Source organism: Schistocerca serialis, chromosome 4 (assembly GCF_023864345.2).
Source record: "Schistocerca serialis cubense isolate TAMUIC-IGC-003099 chromosome 4, iqSchSeri2.2, whole genome shotgun sequence".
NCBI classification, from domain to species: domain Eukaryota; kingdom Metazoa; phylum Arthropoda; class Insecta; order Orthoptera; family Acrididae; genus Schistocerca; species Schistocerca serialis.
This window is the reverse complement of record NC_064641.1, coordinates 599,149,014-599,174,254: the sequence shown is the minus strand read 5'-3', so window position 1 is coordinate 599,174,254 and position 25,241 is coordinate 599,149,014. Positions and strand designations below refer to the sequence as shown.

The following is a 25,241-nucleotide window of genomic DNA, read 5'->3' as shown; positions in this document are numbered from 1 at the left end:
TAAGTCACATAGCGCTTAGAGCCATGTGAACCATTTTTGACTAACATCAACTCACCACGTCTAATCTGAAAGGTGACTAACCCTCACGACCATTACAGCGTGTATTTAAACCTAACTTGATTTGTATCATCATATTGGCGCTACTAGCGTCACTCTTATGCGACAGGCGTGACATTTTTATAGACATCACTATCCAGGTGTAGAAATGCGCCTACCGACTTTCGTTGATGTCGCAAGTCTCCTCCTCGGTGTTGTGATTTTTTTTGCGTCAGTGTACACGGAATGAGATTTAAGTTGGTTACACGTTGAGGTGTGCTATTATTGTTGGTGTAAGACAGTAGCCAGCGCACACGCCTCTCGCCTCGCGCTGCCGGCTGCAGCTCTCGTAGGACGCACTCCGCTGTAGTGCGTGGCGTGGAGGGCGGCGCTCGGCTCATTAGCGGCCGGGGTCAAGGGCCACGCTGCTGACGCCGCGCCCGCCGCGTGCAACACCGCCTCATCCTGGCCTCCCTTGCTTGCAGGAGCAGGCCCACGATGCGAAGCAGCAGGCAGCGTCTCCCGAGGACACCGACGACCTGTCCCCCCTGCCGTCGGCCGCCCAGCAGCCGGCCAGGCGCAGGGGAGGCATATCGGCAGAGCCGGTCACGGAGGAGGATGCCACCAGCTATGTTAAGAAGGTGAGCACATTAAAAACTAAAATGGTCAAATAATTACCATTTAGATTTAAGCATTCGTCACGTCTTTAACGAATCGGCAAAATTCGTCTGCCTGAGATGCCCCGTGACAGCACTTGCAGTTCTTCGTCTTACAAGGAGAGGACCCCACGGGTGCTATCCAGTGTTTGAAAGAATCTATACGGTGGTGTAGGTTAGGGTCTCAGATATCTCACCCAGCAGCCACTCACACTGGTGGGCCCTCGTTTACGGTGAATGACTACAGAACTCTAATCTACATCACCTTTTCATGTGCATGATGAGGTGGAAATCACTTGGAGCCCAGTGTGTGTTTCTGGGCGAATGTATAAGAACCTCGGATTTGAACTGAAGTCACACTTCTGTGTTTGCCGGGCAGTGCATGCCCGAGAATTGTCCGTTGTTTGCCGGGCAGTGTTTGCCCGAGAGTTGTCCACGACACCGGTAGTCAAGCGACCGCGTCGCTTGTTTTGATAGCCCCGTTTCGGGTGTCTGTATTTTACACAATGCCCCGTCAGAAGCGTGTGTCGTTCCCAATCTGTAACACACACAAACAAGGTTTCTTTAGCGTCACCAAAGGTCGTTAGTCATAAGCTAAGGCTGGTATAGCTTGCGGGCTTTTTTGGTTGGGTGAGGGAGGGGAGGAGACGTTAGGCGGTATGATCGCACATTAGTAACTGTTGTTTTGTCTCCAAGTTAGCATAGGAGATCCTTGACTTTTCACCGGTCCCGATCGTGGGCAACACCAAAAATAAAAGTCAGTAGTTCGGATCCAAAGAGCGCGGAACTTGTGGTTACTTGTTTATTTAACCCTTTGAGTACCAGTGGTTTCTGCCTGAAACCACCATTTTTTTTTTTTTTTAAGTATTGGTGTGACTGGCATGAAACCACCGATGATATTGCAAGAGAGGGGCCCCTAGTGGTACATGAACGTATTTCTACGAATTTAGTGCATTGTAGTACTCACTTAACAGCGTTCAAAGCAACAGTCGGCGCAGAGATTGCACAACCGAGTGTAGAAGATTGTCACCTTTTTTTAAAAAAAAATTGTGGTCATATTGTGGTGACTACTATCGCTGAAAATAAGTATATCTAAAGTGTTTGTAACGAAAATTTGTTTTTCTATTACTGCCTGTTATGGGTGCTGTCGAAATGAAATCACTGGAGCAGTAGATACTTTTGATATAAATTTACGAAATTTTAGACCAATTTTTGGCTGTCATTTAGGACTGTAATTTGTTTTAGCGATTTAAGGATTACGAGTTCATGGGAGTTTCGAGATGTGGGATTGTGTCTACGAGAAATACGAAATTGCTTTCCAATACATCCCATGAAATTAAGGGTGATTAATACTATGTTCCAGTTGTTACAAACGGAAACCACAACTTGAAAACAATAGATTTATTTACTTTTTGCAAATTCTTTTTATATTCATTGCTTACTATGATATATGGATTTTGTGAAAATTATAAAATTACATTTTTTGCATTATCAAAGGGTTAATCATTGTTTCATTGAAAACGTTTCGCCAAGTCTGCAGGTAGTTGCCTGAGTGTTGAATAACCGAAAAGCGCAAGTTTTCACAGTTTTTTTTTCGCAAACTTCCTGTACCAGATCGATGCTGTCTACAGGCAGTCAGCCAATTCTGTCGTCATCATCATCATCATCATCATCTTGAACATATGTTCGTTCTTGCCCTCGTCAAGAGACGAGAACATTGAGGATCACAACCTGCACCCATCACATTCAGACCATACAAAGATACATTTCGTGATGAATGTCATCAGCATTGAGGTTTTTTTTCCGCCTACTGAAAGTAGTATTTCATAACTGATTTTACATTTGGTGGGATTTTCAGTTGCAACATTCTGTTCGCACAGCCACATTAGGCAAACGAGAAGCAGTGTGGCTTTCTCGCTGTCGCAGCTGTAAGCACACTCCGTTCCCTCCAGTACTTCCCATGCAACGTGAAAACAGCGGTTACTTTCCAGATAGATCTCGAAGAATATCAAGCGCTACTCTGTAGTGTGTGCGGTAGCTTTCCATTGGCTGGGAGGGAGTACTGTTGTTGCACCAGTCTCTTTCATTCTTCCTCTGCCAACCTTTCTGTATTGTGGCTTTAAATCATTGACTCGAAATTAAGTAGTTCAGGGTCCTCAGGCAGTAATTATTCACATTTAACTTTCCTAACCATGTTCTGTCCCTATATCGCAAGAAATTTGCATTAGTATGTCACCAATCAGGCAACACGTCCTCTTTGTGTGCAGGAATTCCTCACAAGTAACAACAGTAGCAAATTATCACTCACTTGTTGCGGAAAAAGACAGTTGAAGAGTTACGTTAAATATAACTACCCGTGCATTGTTCAAAAACCCCAAATCTAGAACTGTGCACGACAAAAACGAAGCTGGAACGCACTAAGTCCAGAGTCTCGTGGAAGTAGTTTGTCCAAAATCACACGCGATTCTGCCAAATCTAAACTATGGAGCTGACGTGAGTGAATATCGATAAACTGCATCTAATGAGTGACTTCCAAACCGCTCGGCCGTGACGGACCGTGGGGCGGTCCGTTTCAATGCTAGCCACGATGACGTACTTCACCGTATGCCTACTCCCTCGCTTGACATCAAATGGAATTCCTTTCTGTCTTCAGTAACCCACAGTCAGGTCGTTGTATAGTGGATATATTAAGACGTGGTATTCTTTCTTCTGACGTATTAAAAATTATTAAATATTCAAGTGGCTTTTTTCTCTTTATACACTAAGGTGACAAAAGTCAACACGATAGCGATATGCACGTATACAGATGGCTGTAGTATCCCTTACACAAGATATAAAAGGGCAGTGCATTGGCAGAGCTGTCATTTGTATTTAGGTGATTCACGTGAAAAGACATCCGACGTGACTTATGGCCACACGACGGGAATTAACAGACAACGCGGAGTGGTAGTAGAGCTAGATGCATGGGAAATTCCATTTCGGGAATCGTTAGGGAACTCAGTATTCTAAGACCAACAGTGCCAAGAGTGTGCCCAGAATACCAAATTTCAGGCATTACCTCTCACCACGGACAACATGTAGCCGACGGCCTTCACGTAACGACCGAGAGCAGCAGCTTTTACGTAGTGTTGTCATTGCTAACAGACAAGCAACATTGCGTGAAATAACGGCAGAGATCAATGTGGGACGTACGACGAACTTATCGGTTACGACTGTGCGGCGAAATTTGGCGTTAATGGGCTATGGCAGCAGATGACCGACGCAAGTGCCTTTGGTAATAGCACGTCATCGCCTGCAACGCCTCTGCTGGGCTCGTGACCATATCGGTTGGACCATAGACGACTGGAAGACCATGACTTTATCAGAGCAGTCCCGATTTCAATTGGTAAGAGCTGATGTTACAGTTCGCGTGTGGCGGAGGCGCAACGAAGCCATGGATCCGGGTTGTCAACGATGCAGTGTGCAATAGAGTGGGTCGTTCGCGAACTAACGGGTCCAAAGGAACGGTTCACAAAAGATGAACGGAACGAGCGAGGAACGAATTCTAAGGAACGGTCTCTCATAGTTCACTTCGGGAGCGGCTTTCTACTTATAGTTCCCGGGAACGGGAAACGGTCGGTCTCGTTCCCGCAACGGGGCTTCGCTTCGCACGCCCATTCTAGATCTGTTTCAAACCTTTTTTTTTTAACTCTGAACTTCTGGTTCTTTTCGTTTTCTATTCAGCGATCACGACTGGTAATTAAAATGTATTTTATAATTACGGAAACTACATAAAAATTACGTGGTATGTAATATATACATCTTTTCAGGTAACAAAACGGCGTATCAGCTTACTTCACTATTTCAATAAACAGCAGAAGTAATACTTGTAAAAAGGCAAGATTTTTTGTTATTACACATGCAAAGGACGTCAGCACGGCACACACCAGTGGCCATTTTCCTTTTTTTTTTATTCAAGGTAAAAGAGCATGTTCATTCTTATGGAAGCCAGACCGACTTACAACAGAATGAAGCCCGCGCTTCGTAATCGATTGTATGGTACCGCATTTTGATAACTCCTACAATATTATTTCAGTGGTACTGGGTGGCACACGAAAAATCGGCTCCGAGTACTAAGACTGCTCATTGTCGCTTACCAATCATCGTCTGTTGTTTCGAAGTTGTTTGCATTAGCTTATTTGTTATTTCTTCTCTGCCTAATTATTACATGTTTATCTATTCTGCTCGTAGCGGTCAACAAATTGTGCGTAATTGGCGAGCAGTCTGTACTCGGGGCTGGTTTTTCATGCACCACCTTATATTATTTCATTGCGATCAGCCACACAACGCTAAAGTAGTCTAAACGAGATGTTATGCAGAATCACGAAAATCACAAGTGTGTGAGAATTCTGTTATGAACAAAACCTCTTTTCTCCAGGGGGGAGGCAAGTGCCCCTCTTGGCGCCTTCCATCTTCAGTCACCTATGCTACTAATTTTCAGTTTTTCATAAGAACCTTATACCAAGCACAGTGAACGGTAAACGAGTAAAAAAAAAAGAGCTATCACCAGTGAACTAGTACCCAAGGATGAACGACTTTGCCCATCTCTAATGTGCAAGCATCTGGTAGCTCCATAATGGTGTGGGCTGTGTTATCATGAGTAAACAGGGTCCACTGGTCCAACTTAACCGATCATTGACTGGAAATGTTATGTTTGGCTACGTGCAGACTATTACAGCCATTCGTGGACTTCATCTTCCCATATAACGATGCAACTTTTATGGATGACAGTGCGCCAAATCACCGGGCCGTGGTTGTTCAGATCGGTTTGGTGAGCATTCTTGACAATTAGAGACAATGATTCGACCACACAGATCGCCCGCCATAAATCCCATCGAATATTTATGGGACATAATCGAGTGGCCAGTTCGTGCAGAAAATCATTCACCGGCCACACATTGGCACATATGGACAGCTGTAGAGGCAGCATGACTCAATATCTCTGCAGGAGACTTCCAGCGTCTTGATGAGTTCATGCCACGTCGAGTTGCTGTACTAGGCCCAACAAAAGGAGGTACACGACATGACATTGGGAGGTATCCCATGCCTTTTTTCACCTCAGTGCAAATGACCATGTTAATCGGTGGGACTGCACCTCATACGAAAATTTCTTCGTAATTAGTTCATATCTTTCTTAATGTAAATTGTATTCCAATTTCTTTTTATATACAGAAGGATCGTTTAGTTTATCTAGTCGAGAAGAACTGCCTTCAAAATTTCATATAAATCGTAGCCGTCGTGCAAGAATTGTTTCTTTTGCTGTTTCTTTATTTATAAAGAACGCAAGTTTTTCTTCGTTCAAAAACATTGACACACATCAACGCTTATCAACGATAATAAACGTGTTACATTGCGGCAAGAGCCTTTTCATCTACCTGGTAACACAGAAATATTTAAAAGTCTGTCAAGTTATTTAGTAAAACTACTCCCAGTACAAAATCTTTATACTTTCCCTTATTTAGTAACTTACACTCTTATCATATTATAGCACAACTGTCTTAGCCGGACAGCAACTAATTGTTTTGTTTGTAAGTCCGTAAGCTGATTTTTCTGTGTTTACTCTTGGAATATTAATTTCATCGGCAATAACTGACTATCGAGCAAAGAAGTGTCAGGGACCAATACGTTTTTTTACTCAATGACATTCAGGATTTTGCGGGAGTCGAAGGGCAGCTTCATTGTCCATTCATACGCAGGGTTTCGAATCCTTTAGCTGGCAAAGTTTAGTTAAAAGTCTCTTGAGCCAAACAATTTCTCATGGTGCTTTACTAGCCGCTACAGCCTCTGTAGTAAAGATTGCAGCTGAAGGTTATCGCTGATTATCCAAGTGGCAGATGCACCGAAGTACGGGCAAAGAACACCTGGGGCAGATCGGCCAGGTCACCTCCACGATCGGTATCACTATAACGCTCAAGAAGGCCTTTGCTTTCACCGCTTTTGTAAATAAGGCCATAGTCATATTTGCGTCTCAGATAGCGAAAGATTCTTTCACCCTTATTACGTCACGCTTTGTCCGATTTTCAAGACTTCTAGATAAAACTTCACAGCATATGTTACGTCTAGTCATGCCCCACATTTCAGGTACATCGAGTATCCAACTGCTTGCCTATAGGGATATTCGGTGTTGGTAGGGTTCTCTTCCATGCTGTCGTCGCTTGCAATTGGAGCTATAACAGCTCTACAATCACTCAAGCCGAAGTGCACCAAAACCTTCTTGGTGTAGTGAGTCTGACTTTAGTGGACCCATCTTCTTTTTTAACACTTTCCAATCCTGAGAAACATGATGCCGGGTTTGATTTTATTTTGAATTCTCTTTCAAGATCTTCAATAAATTCTTCAATTTCACTATCATTGTTTGCCTCAATCAATCCGTCATCAACGTATCTTGTAAGAATCTTTGTCTCATAAAGAGGCTTCGTTCTCTTAAATCCTGATTCCATGAAGTTAGTAGTCAATCTCCCATTCCAGCAACGGGGTACCTGTTTCATGCCGTATAAGCTTTTCATTAATGGATAAACTTTCCTAGAATCATCATTATAACTTTCAAGTTACCGTAATTAAAAGCAGTAATCACTTCTATTTGTGCAACGTTCGTCTTCTCCTTGACTGCAGCGCTGAATAATGTTCGAATAGTACATCTTTGCCGCGAGGCTGAAAGTTCGTTCATGACATACCCATTCCTTTTGAAAAAAATCTTTCGATAACCAGTCTTTGCTGTGAATCTGTTAACCGAGCCATCAGCATTTGTCTTAAGTTTGCAGATCCACTTAAATGAAATTGACCTTTTTCCAGAAAGTAAATCTTCCAAAGTCCAAATTCAATTTTTTTGATATGCCGTCATTTCTTCATCCATTTCTGCTTTGCAGTCGTGTCGTTGACTCTATTTCATTGCGTCTCAATAAGATTCTGATTCCTCAGAGGTCATTAATTGCATTAGGAAGTCTTGAAATCTTTTTGGACGTTTTAGCGTTAAAACTTTTATGCAGTTGTGGCCTAATCCTTTTATCGTCAGACTGTTCTCTTTCTCTCCAGTTCCATCCTGTAAATCACTATACGGTAACTGTAGAGCTAATATTCACTTGAAAAACTAAATTTCGCTTTACTCTTGACTTTTGAGGCTTCCAATGAAGGAGATAAATATCGTCAGAAACTACAGAACTTTCCTTTTGCATAATTTTTGTCTTCAAAGGTAAGATCCAGTAATCTCATTAGCTGACGATTTTCTTCACACAAGATGTGACAACGATCATCATGGTCATAACCAATCAGAATCTCTTTTACTGCTTTTCGATCCATATTCATTCTTAATTTTTTTTGAATGTAAACATCGTATTTGGACTCTTTATATGTAGGTACTTCACGCCAGTCTTCTTTCGATGCCATATTTCATTTGGAGACGTTACTAGAATACTGTAAGGTCCCGTTCGATTTAGGATGGATGCTGCAGAATTTACCGTTTCAGCCCAAAACGACAGAGTCATGTTTTCCGTGAGCCCTGGCTGTTCAACAAGAATATGATTTTCTCTTTCACTGCATCCGTTTTGCTGCGGAGTTTGCGGATTAGTGGAACGTTGGACTATGCCTTTTTTCTGTACCATCTCCCTTGTCTGTTTATTGTTGAACTCTCCTGCATTATCGCGTATCTGGTTTTTAGTTGTATTTCCAGCAGTCTTTGTTTCGGTGATAAATTGCCTTGGTTTATTAGGGACTTCTGATTTTTCCCTGACTAAGTAAACATCGAGACTTGGATTTTTGAAAAGGCCCGCAGACATCCGTATGAATCAGTTCTCCCGGTTCAGAAGCTCTCTTCGGAATGCCAAATGGAAGTCAATGTACTTCACCAGATATACTGCCTTCACAGAGCTCAATGTGCGATCCCAAGTTTATGCATCGGATCTTGGAGATTAACGTCTTGAAATATCGCTTATTTTGATGTCCAGATCTTTCGTGTTACAAATATAGTAAGTTTTCTCGACTGATTTCATTTACTTCAGCAGGAATTGGTGGTTAAACGCCTCTCATCCTTAATTTAAATAGTCCTCCATAACAATCTCAATTGCAAACTATGTCGGTAAGACAGAAAAGAGATTCTTTTTAATTTTTGGTACATACCAAACAGATCTAAAAGTGATTTTGTGCCACTTTCATCTACTGCTGCTCCCCTTTCTGGAGCGTCCTTGCCAACAGCTTCAACAGTGCCACTGTCTGCTGATGTAAACGTGTGTGTTGTAGAAAATGGTTCAGATGTCTTGAAGAAATTGTCAGTATTTGTGATACATGTTGCACCATTATCTACAAATCAACTACCAGTATAACACTCAGATAACATAAGAACAGACATTTCAGCGAAGAGAACAGTGTTTGTATTTGGAGTTTCAGAAGCTTCAGGCACATCACTTTTCTGAGGCTTTTGTGGTCGATCATCCACAATACACTTTCGGCATTTCTCCATCATATGATTCGGCGCCTTACAATAATGACACAGTTTTCTTTTTTCACTGTGGTTGAGGCTTTTTCAGTGAGTTACTTAAATGTGCCATTTGAGATTCAGAATCTCCTCCTTTACGCGACAAAGCTTTCTCATTTTCTAAAAGTTGAGTTTCAAGTTATCAGCAGTCCTATCACGTTTTGACATAAGCATCAAACTTGATTTGAATGAAAAAATATACATTTGGTAGTGTGCCTAAACTTTTGAGTTACTACATCATCAATACAAAGTTTTACAAATCCAAAAAGTAGTAAAGATAAAAAAAAATAGCATCAGGAACACTGTCAAATAATTTATGCAATTGTGCCCTTACTTCCCGAAATGTATTCAGACACGTTATTTTCTGCATTTTTCCTCTTGTCATATTCATTGTCAGTGTAGTTAAACCATTGCTGTCAGTCGAAAGATAATTATTTAATGCGTTCTTATAAGTCTCTCCCTTTATTGAGATGTAGCATCTTGCTCAGGTTCTGCAGGTTTGACTAACCTACCTTCAGTAAAGTCGAGCGCTGCAGGGATACCACGTAGAAGACACTTTGTTTGTATTTCCATGTATTCCAGTTTAAATGTCCTTCCAGTAAACTAATGCTTACCACTTTTGTCGAAACCATAGTCGAAATTCGCAAACTGACTCCAAAAGTTACTCCGATATATGTACACTAATTTCAAAATTAACACTTGATTTATATATGTAACTAATCATTTGCGTTTCTCCAATTCACATAAAATTAAGCAGTAGCACACCTGGACCCATAGCCTGTTTGATTAGACGCAAGTGCTTCATCGTTCAAAAACATTGGTTTATTAAACACCTGCGCATTAACGTTTAACGACACTAAACTTCTTCTATTGTGACAAAGAGCTTGAAACCATGACTGGTAAGACCAGAGATGTTTAAAAGTCATTCAAGTTATTAAATAAACTGTTCACAACACAAAAACTCAAATGCACTGAGGTGACAGAAGTCATGGGACACCTAATACGGTGTCGTGCCTCCTTTTTGCCCGGCTTAGTGCAGCAACTCGAGGTGGCATGGACTCAACAAGTCGTTGGAAGTCTCCTGCTGAAAGACTGAGCTATGCTGCCTCTGTAGCCGTGAAAGTGTTGCCCACACATGATTTTCTGCATGAACTTAACTCTCGATTGTGTCTCACAAATGCCAATGGGATTCATGTCGTGCGATCTGGATGGCCAAATCATTCGCTCGATTTGTCCAGAATGTTCTTCAAACCAGTTGCGAACAATTGTGACCCGGTGACATGACGCTTCGTCATGGATAAAAATTCCATCGTTTCTTGGATAGATGAAGTTCATGAATGGCTGCAAATAGTCTCCAAATACGCAGACATTATCTTTTCCAGTCACTGATAGGTTCAGTTGGACCAGACGACCCAATGCATTCCATGTAAACACTGCTCACCCCATTATGGAGCCACCACCAGATTGAACAGTGGTTTGCTGACGAGTTGGGTCCATGGTTTCGTAGGGTCTGCGCCGCACCTGAACCGTACCATCAACACTTACCGACTCAAATCGGACTAATCTGACAAGGTCGTGGTTTTCCAGGCTCCTAGGGTCCAAACAATATGGTCACGAGCCCAGGAAAGGCGCTGCAAGCAATGTCGTGCTGTTTACAAAGGCACTCGCGTGTTTATTTGCTGCCATAGCCCATGAACGCCAAATTTCGGCACAGTGTCCCAACAGATACGTTCGTCGTACGTCCCAAATTGATTGGTGTGGTTATTTCATGCAGTGTTGCTTGTCTGTTAGTACTGACAACTACGCAAACGTCGCTGCTCTCGGTCTTTACGTGAAGTTCGTCGTCCGCTGCATTGTCTGTGGTGAGAGGTGAAGGTCGTCGGCCACTTCGTTGTCCATGGTGAGAGGTAATGCCTGAAATTTGATATTCTAGGCCCACTTTTGACACTGTGGATCTCGGAATATTTAATTCCCTAACGATTTCCGAAATGGAATGTCCCATCCTTCTAGCTCAAACTACCATTCCGCGTTCAAATTCGGCTGATTCCCGTAGTGCGGCCATAATCATGTCGGAAGCCTTTTCACATCAATCACCAGAGTACAAATGACAGTCGGCCGCTGTGGCCGAGCGGTTCTAGGCCCTTCAGTCCAGAATCGCTCTGCTGCTGTGGTCGCAGGTTCGAATCCTGCCACGGGCATGGACGTGTATCTTGTCTCTATGTTTTTAGGTTTAAGTAGTTCCAAGTCTAGGGGACTGATGACCTCATATGTTAAGTCTGCCAACGCACTGCCCTCTTATACTTTGTGTACGCGATACTACTGCATTTGTATTGTGCATATTTGACTGTTACCTCAGTGTTTTTCTTAATGAAAAATGAATGTCAATTTCTTCTTATATACAGCAGGATTGTTTAGTCGGCCTTGTCGCGAAGCAACTGCCTTTAAAATTTCACGTAAATCGTCGCCGTCGTGCAAGAACTGCTTTTCCCGTTTCACCAAAAACAATGATACATCACGTCGTGTCCACCTGCGGGCCCAGGGCTTAGAATAGGCCCGAGGTATTCCTGCCTGTCGTAAAGAGGTGGCTAAAAGGAGTCTCACACCTTTCAGGCTTTATGTGACGGTCCCCTGTAGGGTTTGACCCCCATTTTTCAAAATTCTTCCAAAGAGCGAGCCAGTTGGGGAAGGACGCCTCACATGGTGCATCGTGTCCAACGTGCATTCAGATCGTTAGCCCACTTTCTCGTCGTGGCATTGCAGTTCCGCTCATCCTCCATCTCTTGAGTGAGGACACCTTCCTGGCTGCGTTTTCCTCCACCCACTACGCAGTGTCGTTTTCTGCGCCGACAAGGACCATGGAATTCTTTGCACCTCATATCCAGCACGGTAGCCAGTCCATTGTGGTGGGGTTGCCATGTACCCTGTTGGTTGTAGCCTCCTGACTACACAGGGATCGCTTGCTGATGCCTGCGCTGTTACCGCCCCTCGTATGCCAAAGAGTATGTCCATCACCCTGGGGCATCAGGGCTCCCGGCAGTGGCCATACTGCCAGGTGGCCTTTGCTGCGGCTGGGTGGCACCCGTGGGGAGGGCCCCTGGTCGGAGCGGGTGGCATCAGGGCAGATGACGCGCGATGAAGCGTACCACGTCATCACTTGCTGGTGATAAAACACCAGCAGTCTCTAAGCGTTCCAAGTCTCATTATAATGCAAGGAAGTATGATCCTAAATCGTTCCCGTCCTGACCACTCCATGGGAGGAACTTCAGTCCAAGGATGGCAGCGAACCTTATTTGTCCCAGTACCTCATATGTACGAGAGCTGATGGGGAATCCTTTGTTTCGATGAAGCCTCAGTTTTTTGCAGAGTGTTTAGAGAATAAGTTTGGGGAAGTGGAGGGCTTGTCCAAAATGAAGTGGAGGGTTTGTCCAAAATGCAGTCAGTGTTAGTCTTGATGAAAACGGCAACCTCTGCCCAGTCACCGGCATTACTCGCTTGTGGCTAGCTGGGGGATGTTTCCGTTACCATCACGCCTCATAAGAGCTTACATATGGTCCACGGTATTATATCCCTCTAGGACCTTGTTTTGCAGTCCTGACGACGAGCTGCACGCCAACATAGAGCGACAAGGAGTTCATTTCGTCCGGCGCGTCCATTAGGGTCTGAGGGATAACCATGTTGCCACTGGTGCCTTCATCTTAGCCTTCGAGGGTGACAAATTACGCGAGGAGGTCAAGGTGATGGTCTACTGCTGTGATGTCAAGCCATATATCGTCCCCCCCAATGCGGTGCTTTAAGTGCTGGAAGTTCGGCCATATGTCTTCTCACTGTACTTCCAGCATCACATGTCGAGATTGTAGACGTCCATCCTATCCCAATACTTCATGTGCCCCATCTTCATCTGTGTCAACTGCGGAGAGCATCATTCCCCTTCCTCACCAGACTGCAGGATATTACAGCCAGAAAGGAAAATCATGGTATATAAGACCCTATACTGACAGACCTACAATGAGGCCAAGAGGAAATTTGAGCGCTTACATCCTGTGGTTATGACCACCACTTATGACACCGCTACGAGAACCATCGGGGACATCATTCCCCACTTCTCAGCCAGAGAAGTGTAAGTCTTCTTCGGCTGCTCTCGCTAGGAAGGGATCCTTTGGGTCATTCCCTTCGCAGGCTTCTGCTAGTGGGGAAGATGACACCCACCAGCGGCTGAAGTGCCCAAAAGCAGCTGGTCCTAGGGCTTCACAATCATCCTCAGTCCCGGAGTCTGCTTCAGTGAAGCCCTCTGTCAGAGAAACCCAGGGATCACTGAGAGAAATCCAGAAAGAAGACCCCAAAGACCAAGGGAATTGCGGCGTCACCCACACCACCGCTGCCTACAAGCTCTGCGTCTGAGGATAAGGTGAAGATTCTGGCGTCTGCTGAGGACCTAGATCTTGCCAAACTCTCAGACACAGTGGCTATAGGTTGTTCAGGAAATAAGTCGGTGGCAGCTGGTAGACTTCCTCATTGAGTGTTTCATGCCTTCCCAGTCTCACGATCACGTCATCCTCCAGTAGAATTGCGTCGGTTTTTTCCACCGCCTGGCTGTGCTACAGCAACTGTTAAGCTTTACACCTGCTGTCTGCATTGTCCTCCACGAAACCTGGTTCCCAGCAATGCAGACCCCTGCCCTTCGCAGCTACAGGGGATATTACAAGAACTGTAGCGAACATAATATAATGTCAGGTAGAGTTTGCATTTACTTCCTGAACTCGGTATGTAGTGAACCTGTGCCCCTTCAAACTCCTCTTTGAAGCTGTGGCTGTCAGGATACGGACAATGCAGGAAAGTTCGGCAATATACATCTCCCTCCAGATGGTGCGGTACCCCTGAACGTATTGGCTACACTGATTGATCAACTCCCTGAACCTTTCCTGCTTTTGGGAGATTTTAACGACCATAACCCCTTGTGGAGTAGCACCATGGTTACTGGCCGTGGCAGATATACCGAAAATTTACTGGGGCGGCCACACATTTCAGTGTGGCTCATGACACATATTCGGCCATTGAGCTCTCGGTTTGCAGTCCCGGCCTTCCCCCATCCATCCAGTGGAGAGCACGTGACGACCTGTGTGGTAGTGACCACGTCCCCATCTCCCTGTCACTGCCCTGGCATCAGGCCCACGAATTCCTGCCCGGATGGGCTTTAAAGAAGGCGGACTGGGAAACTTTCACCTCTGCTGTCACTGTTAGATCTCCCCCACATTAACATCGATGATATGATTGAGCAGGTCACTACAACGGTAATTTCTGCGGCAGAAAACGCGATCTGTCGTTCTCTAGGGTGCCCCCGGCGAAAGACAGTCCCTTGGTGGTCGCCGGAAGTGGCTGGGGCAGTTAAAGAGCGTCGGCGAGCTCTACAGCGGCATAAGCGGCACCCTTCTCTAGAGCACCTAATACCCTTTAAGCGGCTCCGTGCCCGCGTTCGCCATCTTATAAAACGACGGAAACAGGAGTGTTGGGAGAGGTACGTGTCGACCATTGGGTGCCATACGTCACCTTCCCAAGTCTAGACGAAGATGAGACATATTTTTGGGTACCTGACCCCAACAGGTGTCCCTGGCGTTAACATCAATGGTGTGCTCTCTACCGACGCAAACCCGATTGCTGAACACTTTTCTGAGCACTCTGCTCAAGCCTCTGTGCCGAAGAACTAGCCCCCAGCCTTTCGCACCCACAAACGGCGTATGGAAAGGAAAGTCCTCTCGTTCACTACACGCCACAGTGAACCCTATAACGCCCCATTTAAAGAGTGGGAGCTCTTCAGTGCCCTTGCACATTGCCCCGACACAGCAACTGGGTCGGATTTGATCCACAGTCAGATGATTAAACATCTCTCATCTGACTACAAGCGATATCTCCTCGTCATCTTCAATGGGATCTGGTGTGATGGTGTCTTTCCATCGCAATGGCGGGAGAGCACCATCATTTCGATACTAAAACCCGGTAAAAATCCGCTTGATGTGGATAGCTGTCGGCCCATCAGCCTGAACAACGTTCTCTGTAAGCTGCTGGAACGTATGGTGTGTCGGTGGTTGGGTTGGGTCCTGGAGTCATGTAGCCTACAGGCTCCATGTCAGGGAGGCTTCCGCCAGGGTCGCTCTACCACTGATAATCTTGTGTCCCTGGAGTCTGCCATCCGAACAGCCTTTTCCAGATGCCAACACCTGTTTGCCATCTTTTTTGACTTACGTAAAGCATACGACACAACCTGGCGAAATCATATCCTTGCCACTTTGTATGAGTGGGGTCTCAGGGGCCCACTCCCTATTTTTATCCAAAATTTCCTGTCGCTTCGTACTTTCCGTGTCCAAGTTAGTGCCTCCCATAGTTACCTCTATATTCAGGAGGATGGCGTTCCACAGGGTTCCATATTGAGTGTATTTCTATTTTTAGTGCCCCCCCCCCCCCCCCGCCCCCCCCCCCCGCCCCCGCCCCCCATGAACCATGGACCTTGCCGTTTGTGGGGAGGCTTGCGTGCCTCAGCGATACAGATGGCCGTACCGTAGGTGCAACCACAACGGAGGGGTATCTGTTGAGAGGCCAGACAAATGTGTGGTTCCTGAAGAGGGGCAGCAGCCTTTTCAGTAGTTGCAGGGGCAACAGTCTGGATGATTGACTGATCTGGCCTTGTAACAGTAACCAAAACAGCCTTGCTGTGCTGGAACTGCGAACGGCTGAAAGCAAGGGGAAACTACAGCCGTAATTTTTCCCGAGGGCATGGAGCTTTACTGTGTGGTTAAATGATGATGGCGTCCTCTTGGGTAAAATATTCCGGAGGTAAAATAGTCGTCCATTCGGATCTCCGGGCGGGGACTACTCAAGAGGACGTTGTTATCAGGAGAGAGAAAACTGGCGTTCTACGGATCGGATCGTGGCATGTCAGATCGCTTAATCGAGCAGGTAGGTTAGAAAATTTAAAAAGGGAAATGGATAGGTTGAAGTTAGATATAGTGGGAATTAGTGAAGTTCAGTGGCAGGAGGAACAAGACTTTTGGTCAGGCGAATACAGGGTTATAAATACAAAATCTAATAGGGGTAATGCAGGAGTAGGTTTAATAATGAATAAAAAAATAGGCGTGTAGTTAAGCTACTACAAACAGCATAGTGAACGCATTATTGTGGCCAAGATAGACACGAAGCCCACGCCTACTACAATAGTACAAGTTTATATGCCAACTTGCTCTGCAGATGATGAAGAGATTGATGAAATGTATGATGAGATAAAAGAAATTATTCAGATAGTGAAGGGAGACGAAAATTTAATAGTCATGGGTGACTGGAATTAGAGAGTAGGAAAAGGGAGAGAAGGAAACGTAGTAGGTGACTATGGATCGGGGGTAAGAGATGAAAGAGGAAGCCGCCTGGTAGAATTTAGCACAGAGCATAACTTAATCATAGCTAACACTTGGTTCAAGAATCATGAAAGAAGGTTGTATACATGGAAGAAGCCTGGAGACACTGACAGGTTTCAGATAGATTACATAATGGTAAGACAGAGATTTTGGAACCAGATTTTAAATTGTAAGACATTTCCAGGGGCAGATGTGGACCCTATTGGTTATGAACTGCAGATTAAAATTGAAGAAACTGCAAAAAGGTGGGAATTTAAGGAGATGGGACCTGGATAAACTGACTAAACCAGAGGTTGTACAGTGTTTCAGGGAGAGCACAAGGGAACAATTGACAGCAGTGGGGGAAAGAAGTACAGTAGAAGAAGAATGGGTAGCTCTGAGGGATGAAGTAGTGAAGGCAGCAGAGGATCAAGTAGGTAAAAAGACGAGGGCTAGTAGAAATCCTTGGGTAACAGAAGAAATATTGAATTTAATTGATCAAAGGAGAAAATATAAAAATGCACTAAATGAAGCAGGCAAAAAGGAATACAAACGTCTCAAAAATGAGATCGACAGGAAGTGCAAAATGGCTAAGCAGGGATGGCTAGAGGACAAATGTAAGGATGTAGAGGCTTATCTCACTAGGAGTAAGATAGATACTGCCTACAGGAAAATTAAAGAGACCTTTGGAGAAAAGAGAACCACTTGTATGAATATCAAGAGCTCAGATGGAAACCCAGTTCTAACCAAAGAAGGGAAAGCAGAAAGATGGAAGGAGTATATAGTGGGTCTATACAAGGGCGTTGGACTTGAGGACAATATTATAGAAATGGAAGAGAATGTAGATGAAGATGAAATGGGAGATACGATACTGCATGAAGAGTTTGACAGAGCACTGAAAGACCTGAGCCGAAACAAGGCCCCGGGAGTAGACAACATTCCATTAGAACTACTGACGGCCTTGGGAGAGGCAGTCCTGACAAAACTCTACCATCTGGTGAGGAAGATGTATGAGACAGGCGAAGTACCCTCAGACTTCAAGAAGAATATAATAATCCCAATCCTAAAAGAGCAGGTGTTGACAGATGTGAAAATTACCGAACTATCAGTTTAATACGTCACAGCTGCAAAATACTAGCACGAATTCTTTACAGACGAATGGAAAAACTGGTAGAAGCCGACATTGGGGAAGATAAGTTTGGATTCCGTAGAAATATTGGAACACGTGAGGCAATACTGACCTTACGGCTTATCTTAGAAGAAAGATTAAGGAAAGGCAAACCTACGTTTCTAGCATTTGTGGACTTAGAGAAAGCATTTGACAATGTTGACTGAAATGCTCACTTTCAAATTCTGAAGGTGGCAGGGGTAAAATACAGGGAGCGAAAGGCTGTTTACAATTTGTACAGAAACCAGATGGCAGTTATAAGAGTCGAGGGACATCAAAGGCAAGCAGTGGTTGGGAAGGAAGTGAGACAGGGTTGTAGCCTCTCCCCAATGTTATTCAATCTGTATATTGAGCAAGCAGTAAAGGAAACAAAAGAAAAATTTGGAGTAGGTATTAAAATCCATGGAGAAGAAATAAAAACTTGAGGTTCGCCGATGACATTGTAATTCTGTCAGAGACAGCAAAGGACTTGGAAGAGCAATTGAACAGAAAGGGCATTGTCTTGAAAGGATGATATAAGATGAATATCAACAAAAGCAAAACAAGAATAATGGAATGTAGTCGAATTAAGACGGGTGATGCTGAGGGAATTAGATTAGGAAATGAGACACTTAAAGTAGTAAAGGAGTTTTGCTATTTGGGGAGCAAAATAACTGATGATGGTCGAAGTAGAGAAGATGTAAAATGTAGACTCGCAATGGCAAGGAAAGCGTTTCTGAAGAAGAGATATTTGTTAACATTGAGTATAGATTTAAGTGTCAGGAAGTCGTTTCTGAAAGTATTCGTATGGAGTGTAGCCATGTATGGAAGTGAAACATGGACGATAAATAGTTTGGACAGGAAGAGAATAGAAGCTTTCAAAATGTGGTGCTACAGAAGAATGCTGAAGATTAGGTGGGTAGATCACGTAACTAATGAGGAGGTATTGAATAAAATTGGGGTGAAGAGGAGCTTGTGGCACAACTTGACTAGAAGAAGGGATTGGTTGGTAGGTCATGTTCTGAGGCATCAAGGAATCATCAATTTAGTATTGGAGGGCAGTGTGGAGGGTAAAAGTCGTAGAGGGAGACCAAGAGATGAATACACTAAGCAGATTCAGAAGGATGTAGGTTGCAGTAGGTACTGGGAGATGAAGAAACTTGCGCAGGATAGGGTAGCATGGAGAGCTGCCTCAAACCAGTCTCAGGACTGCAGACCACAACAACAACATCAACGGCCTAGCAGCAGCTGTATGGCCGTTGGTCTCCGCTTAACTGTATACGGATGGCTTCCGCAGTTCGCATTGCTCCACCAGTACTGGTGGTGCAGAGCGTGGCGCCTATGGGGAGCCATTCAAAACGCGCAGTCATGGGCTGTAGACCACGGCTTCCAGTTTTCAGCTGCTAAGTCATGTGTCGTGCACTTCTGTCGGCATCGTACCGTTCATCCGGAACCTCAATTTTATCTTAATGACGATCCACTCACTGTATTGGAGATGCATCAATTCTTATGAATGGTTATCAGTGCCCGATTGCACCTCAATACTCTCCGGTGCCTGAGCAACACCAACTAGAGTGCAGATCGCTCTACGCTGCTGCAGCTCTATGGAGCCCGTGTTCAATCCCGCCTTGACTATGGGAGTCTGGTTTACGGTTCGGCGGCACCGTTAGCGTTGCGTTTCCTGTGCATCACTGGCGTTCACCTATCGACGGGAGCTTTTAGAATGAGTCCCGTGACCGGTACCCTGGTGGAGACCGGAGTCCCTCCATTGCGGATCCGACGTGCACAACTGCTCGCCAGTTATGTTGCATACATTCATAGTTCTCCTGAGCATCCGAATAACCGTGTCTTTTTCCACCCGCGCAGTTCATCTCCCGCGTCAGCGGCTCAGGTCAGTCCTTCTCTCCGAACTGAAGTCATTCCCTTCACCACCTCTACTTGAGGTCCATTCACGTACATTTCGGCCGATGCTTCGTCTGGACCTTTTGCATGGCCCTAAGGACTCCGTTAACCCCGCCGCTCTCTGCTGTCACTTCCTCTCGATTCTTGACTTGTTCCGTGGCTCTGAAGTTGTTTAAACCGACGGCTCGATGGCTGATGGTAATGTTGGCTTCGCCTATGTCCACAGAGGCCATATTGAACAGCATTCCTTGCCCGCTGGCTGCAATGTATTCTCTGCAGAGCTTGTGGCCATATCTGGTGCACTTCAGTACATCCGTTCCTGTTTTGGTGAGTCGCTTCTTCTCTGTCCTGACTCCTTGAGCAGCTTACAAGCTATCGACCAGTGATACCCTCGCCATCTTTTGGTAGTGAACATCCAGGAGTTGATCTCTGCCGTGGAATGGTCCAGTCGTTCAGTGGTGTTCGTGTGGACCCCACGACACGTTAGGAATCCCAGGCAATGAACTTACTGACAGGCTGACCAAAGAGGCTACGCGAAAATCGCTCCTGGAGATGGGCATCTCTGAAACTGACCTGCGTACTGTCTTACGCCGCAAGGTTTTTCGGCTTTGGGAGGTGGGGTGGCATAACAGTACACACAACAAACTGCGTGCCATTAAGGAGACTGCGAATGTGTGGAAGTCTTCCCTGCGGGCTTTTCACAGGGAATCAGTTGTCCTTCGTCGACTCCGCATTGGCCACACGTGGCTCACACATGATTACCTCCTCCGTCGCGAGGACCCATCTCAGTGTCGCTGTGGCTCGCAAATGACAGTCGTCCACCTCTTGCTGGACTGCCCACTTTTAGCCACTCTGCGGCGGACTTTTAACTTTCCCAGAAACATACCTTCGGTGTTGGGCGACAATGCCCCAACAACATCTTCAGTTTTACGTTTTATTCATGAAGGTGGGATTTATCATTTGATCTGAGTTTTAGTGCATGTCTTTTGTCCCTCTGTGTCCTCCATAGGTCTTTTAGGGTGGAGGTTTTAATGTGTTTCAGAGTGGCCGGCTTTTCCTTTCGGCAGGCAGCCATGGTAATCTTTCTTGTTTTTAAGCTTTTTAAGCACCTCTCCCTGTTCCTTGCGTCTCTCTGTGGTTTTCTTGTCGTGTTTTGTCCATTGTAGTGTTTGTTGTTCTTCTGTCATTCTTCTGGTTCTTCCTTTCTCCTGTTATTGTGTCGAATGTCGTCTTTATTTTCTTCTTTCCCTAGGGTAATTGTTCTACTGGGCACAAGGGACCGATGACGTCGCAGCTTGCCGTACACGTACCGACCCCTCAGGGTCGATGTCAGTTACAACAGTAATTATCCTTCCTTGAAATTCTTACAGATTAAGTACCAGTGGAGGCATCTACATACACACCCGCAAGCCACCGTAGGTGCATGGCCAACGGTACATTGTACCACTCGTCTCCCTTCCTTTCCCACTCGCAAATAGAGCGAGGCAGAAACGACTGTCTATATATCTCTGTAAAAACCCTAATTTCTTTTATGTTCGTAGTACTTACGAGAAATACACGTTGGTGGCAGTAGGATCGTTCTGTAGTCAGCTTTAAATGCCAGTTCTCCATAACACTTGTTTGTTGATCGAACCTTCCGGTAACGAATCTAATGGCCCGTTTCTGAATTGCTTCGATGTCTTCCGTTAATCTGACCTGGTGGGCATTCCAATACTCGAGCATACTCAACAATTGGTCATTCTGCTGTTCTGTATGCAGTTTACTTAACAGATGAACCAAACTTTTATGAAACTTTCCCAATTAACCGAAGTCAACCATTCGGCTTCCCCACTACAATCCTTACATGCTCGTTCCATTTCATATCGCTTTGCAACCAACATTACGCGTAGATATTTAATCAACCTGACTGTGTCATGTAGCACACTACTAATGCCGTATTCGAACGTCACAGGATTGTTTTTCCTAAACATCTGCATTAACTTGCATTTTTATACATTTAGGGCTGGGTCCCACTCATCACACCATCTAGAAATTTTGTCCAGGTTGCCTTGTAACCTCCTATAGTCTCTTAATGACTACACCTTCCCGCACACCACAGCATCATCAGGAAACAGTCGCAGATTTCTACTCTCTCTGTCTGTGAGGTCATTTATGTATATAGAAAGTAACAGCGTCCCTCTCATACTTACGTGGGACTCTCACGACGATATCCTTCTCTTATGAACACACGCCTTCGAGGACAACTAAACGGATCCACTAACCTATGGGGGAACCTACCCCGTATGCTTGCACCTTAGGTAACAGTCTGCACTGGGACATTGTGTCGAACATTTTCCGGAAATATAGCAATATGGTATCAGTCTGTTGCCCTTCGTCCATAGTTGGAAGAATATCATGTGAAAAAAGGGCGAACTGAGTTACACACGAGCGATGCTTTGTAAAGCCGTGCTGGTTTGTGGGCAGGACCTTTTCCGTCTCAAGGAACTTTATTACATTCAGAGAGAGTATATAATCAAGAAGCCTATAGCAAACTGATGTTAACATTATTGGTCTGTGCTTTAGCAGGTCGATTCTTTTATGCTTCTTATACACAGATGTCTTCTGCTCTTTTTTCGAATGGCTTAGGACTGAGCTGGGCGAGAGGTTCTCAATAAATGCAAGCTAAGTAAGGCAACGAAGCCGTAGGATATTCTTTGTAAAACCGAACGGGCATTCCATCCGGCTCTGTTGGCTTTGTTTTCAACTCTTTCAGTTGCTCCGCTACGCCAGGGGTGCCTATTACTATATCATCCATGTGGGAGTCTGTTCCACGGGTCAGACGATGGTTTGTTTGTAAAATCCTCCCGCGTGAATCATACCTTAAATGCGAAATTTAAAACTTCACCTTACCTTTTACTGTCTCCTCTTGCCACATAAGATTGGTCAGCGAGTGACTGGATAAAAGCCTTTGTTCCTCTTAGAGATTTAGACATGGCAGCAGATAAAACTCCACAAGAAGAAATCGCATGGAGTTCAGACAGGTGACCGTGAGCGGCCAGTGAAGAACCAGAGAGTCATGAGGGTACGTCCAATCCATCGCTGAAGCAGTTCGTCATTCGGGTAATGGGTAATGGGAAACACCTCACAATTCGTAGCTTCTAATAGTTGTAATTTTTTTGATGATTCAAATGATTACTGAGTGTTGCTATTGTTATTCATAAGGTCTCTGAGCTGCAGCTGCCGTCCCCAGAAAGTTTTTTGTGTGAAAACCCCTCTTCTGTAATAGCTGCTGCAAATTATTTCTGAAGTCAGAATGGAGCTCATTGCCCCGAGCAGTCAGCATATGTAGTAACCGCAGCCGGTATGGTTTTACAGGCAGACATATGCGAAGAATGACCCAGACAGTTGACTGCGGTAGCTGCAGTTCTCTGCTTGCACGGATCGTCAGTTTCTTTGGGCTCCTGAGAAATGATTCCTGCATAAAGACCACCTTCTCTGCCGGTGATCCCGGCCCGCCTGTCCTCTTTGAAAAACAGAAGTAGCCAGTCTCACGGAATATAGTCTACCGCCCATAGATTGTTTTTTCTGTTGAAGATTTTACGTCATATTTGTCGTCACTGAGCTGTCACAATTGACTCAAATTTGCCAAATTAAGGAAAACAAAACGCACGGCATCGCTCCGATAACCCATTCTACTGATGCGCCTGTTTGCTTGTAGTGCACCCTGCAACTACACCACGCAGCATTTTATAAATTGAAATATGCAGAAATACTCTGATCACTGATTTGTGTCATTTCCCTGTGTGTCTTTAGTTTCCGCATGGTTGTCTTCAGAAACCACAGATGTACTTACGGATAACCCTGTATTGTTATTAGTATTAAAGTAATAAGATTGCTCTTTTTCTTCACAGCAAAATCCTGTTTGTAGAGTATGATTGAAATGCACTGTGTTGTGGCACATCAATCACTTCGTCCCTTACGGTACCTTCATGTGCTGCTTTAAGGAATGTCTGTGCTAATTTTACGTACACTTTCTTTTTATAAACAAATAGTATACAATAGACAAATTCATTATTTTTGCTTAGATACAGTGAATAATAGGCAATTATGCAACTAGATTCTTATTCTACATTACATTAAATTTAACCTATTGTTCATGTCCCTACTGCACGTGTTAGAGAAATTATGGCTTTTTAAATTTTTGCGATTGTTTGTTTTCATTGATATATGACTTTTGAACAAATAAAGCTATTACACTGAAGCGCCAAAGAAACTGGTACTGGCATGTGTATTCAAATACAGGCCGGCCTAGGTGGCCGAGCGGTTCTAGGCGCTACAGTCTGGAACCGCGCGACCGCTACCGTCGCAGGTTCGAATCCTGCCTCGGGCATGGATGTGTGTGATGTCGTTAGGTGTAAGTAGTTCTAAGTTCTAGGGGACTGATGACCTCAGAAGTTAAGTCCCGTAATGCTCAGAGCCATTTGAACAATTTGAACCATTCAAATACAGGGATATGTAAGCAGGCAGAATACGGCGCTGCGGTTGGCAACGCCTATATAAAACATGTGTCTGGCGCAGTTGTTAGATCAGTTACTTCTGCTGCAGTGGCAGGTTATCAAGATTTAAGTGTGGTTGAACGTGGTGTTATAGTCGACAAACAATGGGACACAACGTCTCTGAGATAGCGCTGAAGTCGGGATGTTCCCATATGACCATTTCACGAGTGTACCGTGAATATCAGGTATCCGGTAAAACATCAAATCTCCGGCATCGCTGCGGCCGGAAAAAGATCCTGCAAGAACTGGACCAACGACAACTGAAGAGAATCGTTCAGCGTGACGGAAGTGCGACCCTTCCGCAGATTGCTGCAGATTTCAGTGCTGGGCCATCAACAAGTGTCAGGGTGCGAACCATTCAACAAAACATAATCGATATAGGCTTTCGGAGCCAAAGACACACTCGTGTACCCTTAATGACTGCACGACACAAAGCTTTATGCCTCGCCTGGGCCTGTCAACACCAACATTGGACTGTTGATGACTGGGAAACAAGTTGTCTGGTTGGACGAGTCCCGTTTCAAATTGTATCGAGCGGATGGACGTGAATGGGTATGGAGACAACCTCATGAACCCATGGACCCTGCTTATCAGCAGGGGACTGTTCAAGCTGGTGGAGGCTCTGTAATGTTGTGGGGCTGTTGGAGTGATATGGGACCCCTGATATGTCTAGATACGACTGTGACAGGCGACACGTATGAAAGCATCTTGTCTGATCACCTGCATCAATTCATGTCCATTGTGCATTCTGACAGACTTGGGCAATTCCAGCAGGACAATACGACACCCAACAGGTCCAGAATTGCTACAGAATGGCTCCAGGAACACTCTTCTGAGTTTAAATACTTCCGCTGGCCACCAAATTCCCCAGGCATGAACATTATTGAGCATATCTGGGTGCCTTGCAACGAGCTGTTCAAGAAGAGGTTTCCACCCCCTCGTATTCTTACAGATTTATGGACAGTCCTGCAGGATTCATGGTGTCAGTTCTCTCCAGCACTACTTCAGACATTTTTCGAGTCCATGCCACTTCGTGTTGCGGCACTTCTGCGTGCTTACGAGGGCCCTACACGGTATTAG

At 44.9% G+C, this 25,241-nt stretch overlaps 1 protein-coding gene across 4 annotated transcripts in view; it reads left to right on the top strand.

The window, feature by feature from the left end:
- LOC126475374 (cAMP-dependent protein kinase type I regulatory subunit) overlaps nucleotides 1-25,241 on the top strand; it is a 268,912-nt gene that overhangs the window by 226,536 nt on the left and 17,135 nt on the right. For all 4 annotated transcript variants that reach the window (XM_050103193.1, XM_050103194.1, XM_050103196.1 and 1 more), the window contains exon 2: nucleotides 522-677. In XM_050103193.1, coding sequence (XP_049959150.1) covers nucleotides 522-677 — 156 coding nt within the window. The remainder of the gene's footprint in view (nucleotides 1-521; nucleotides 678-25,241) is intronic.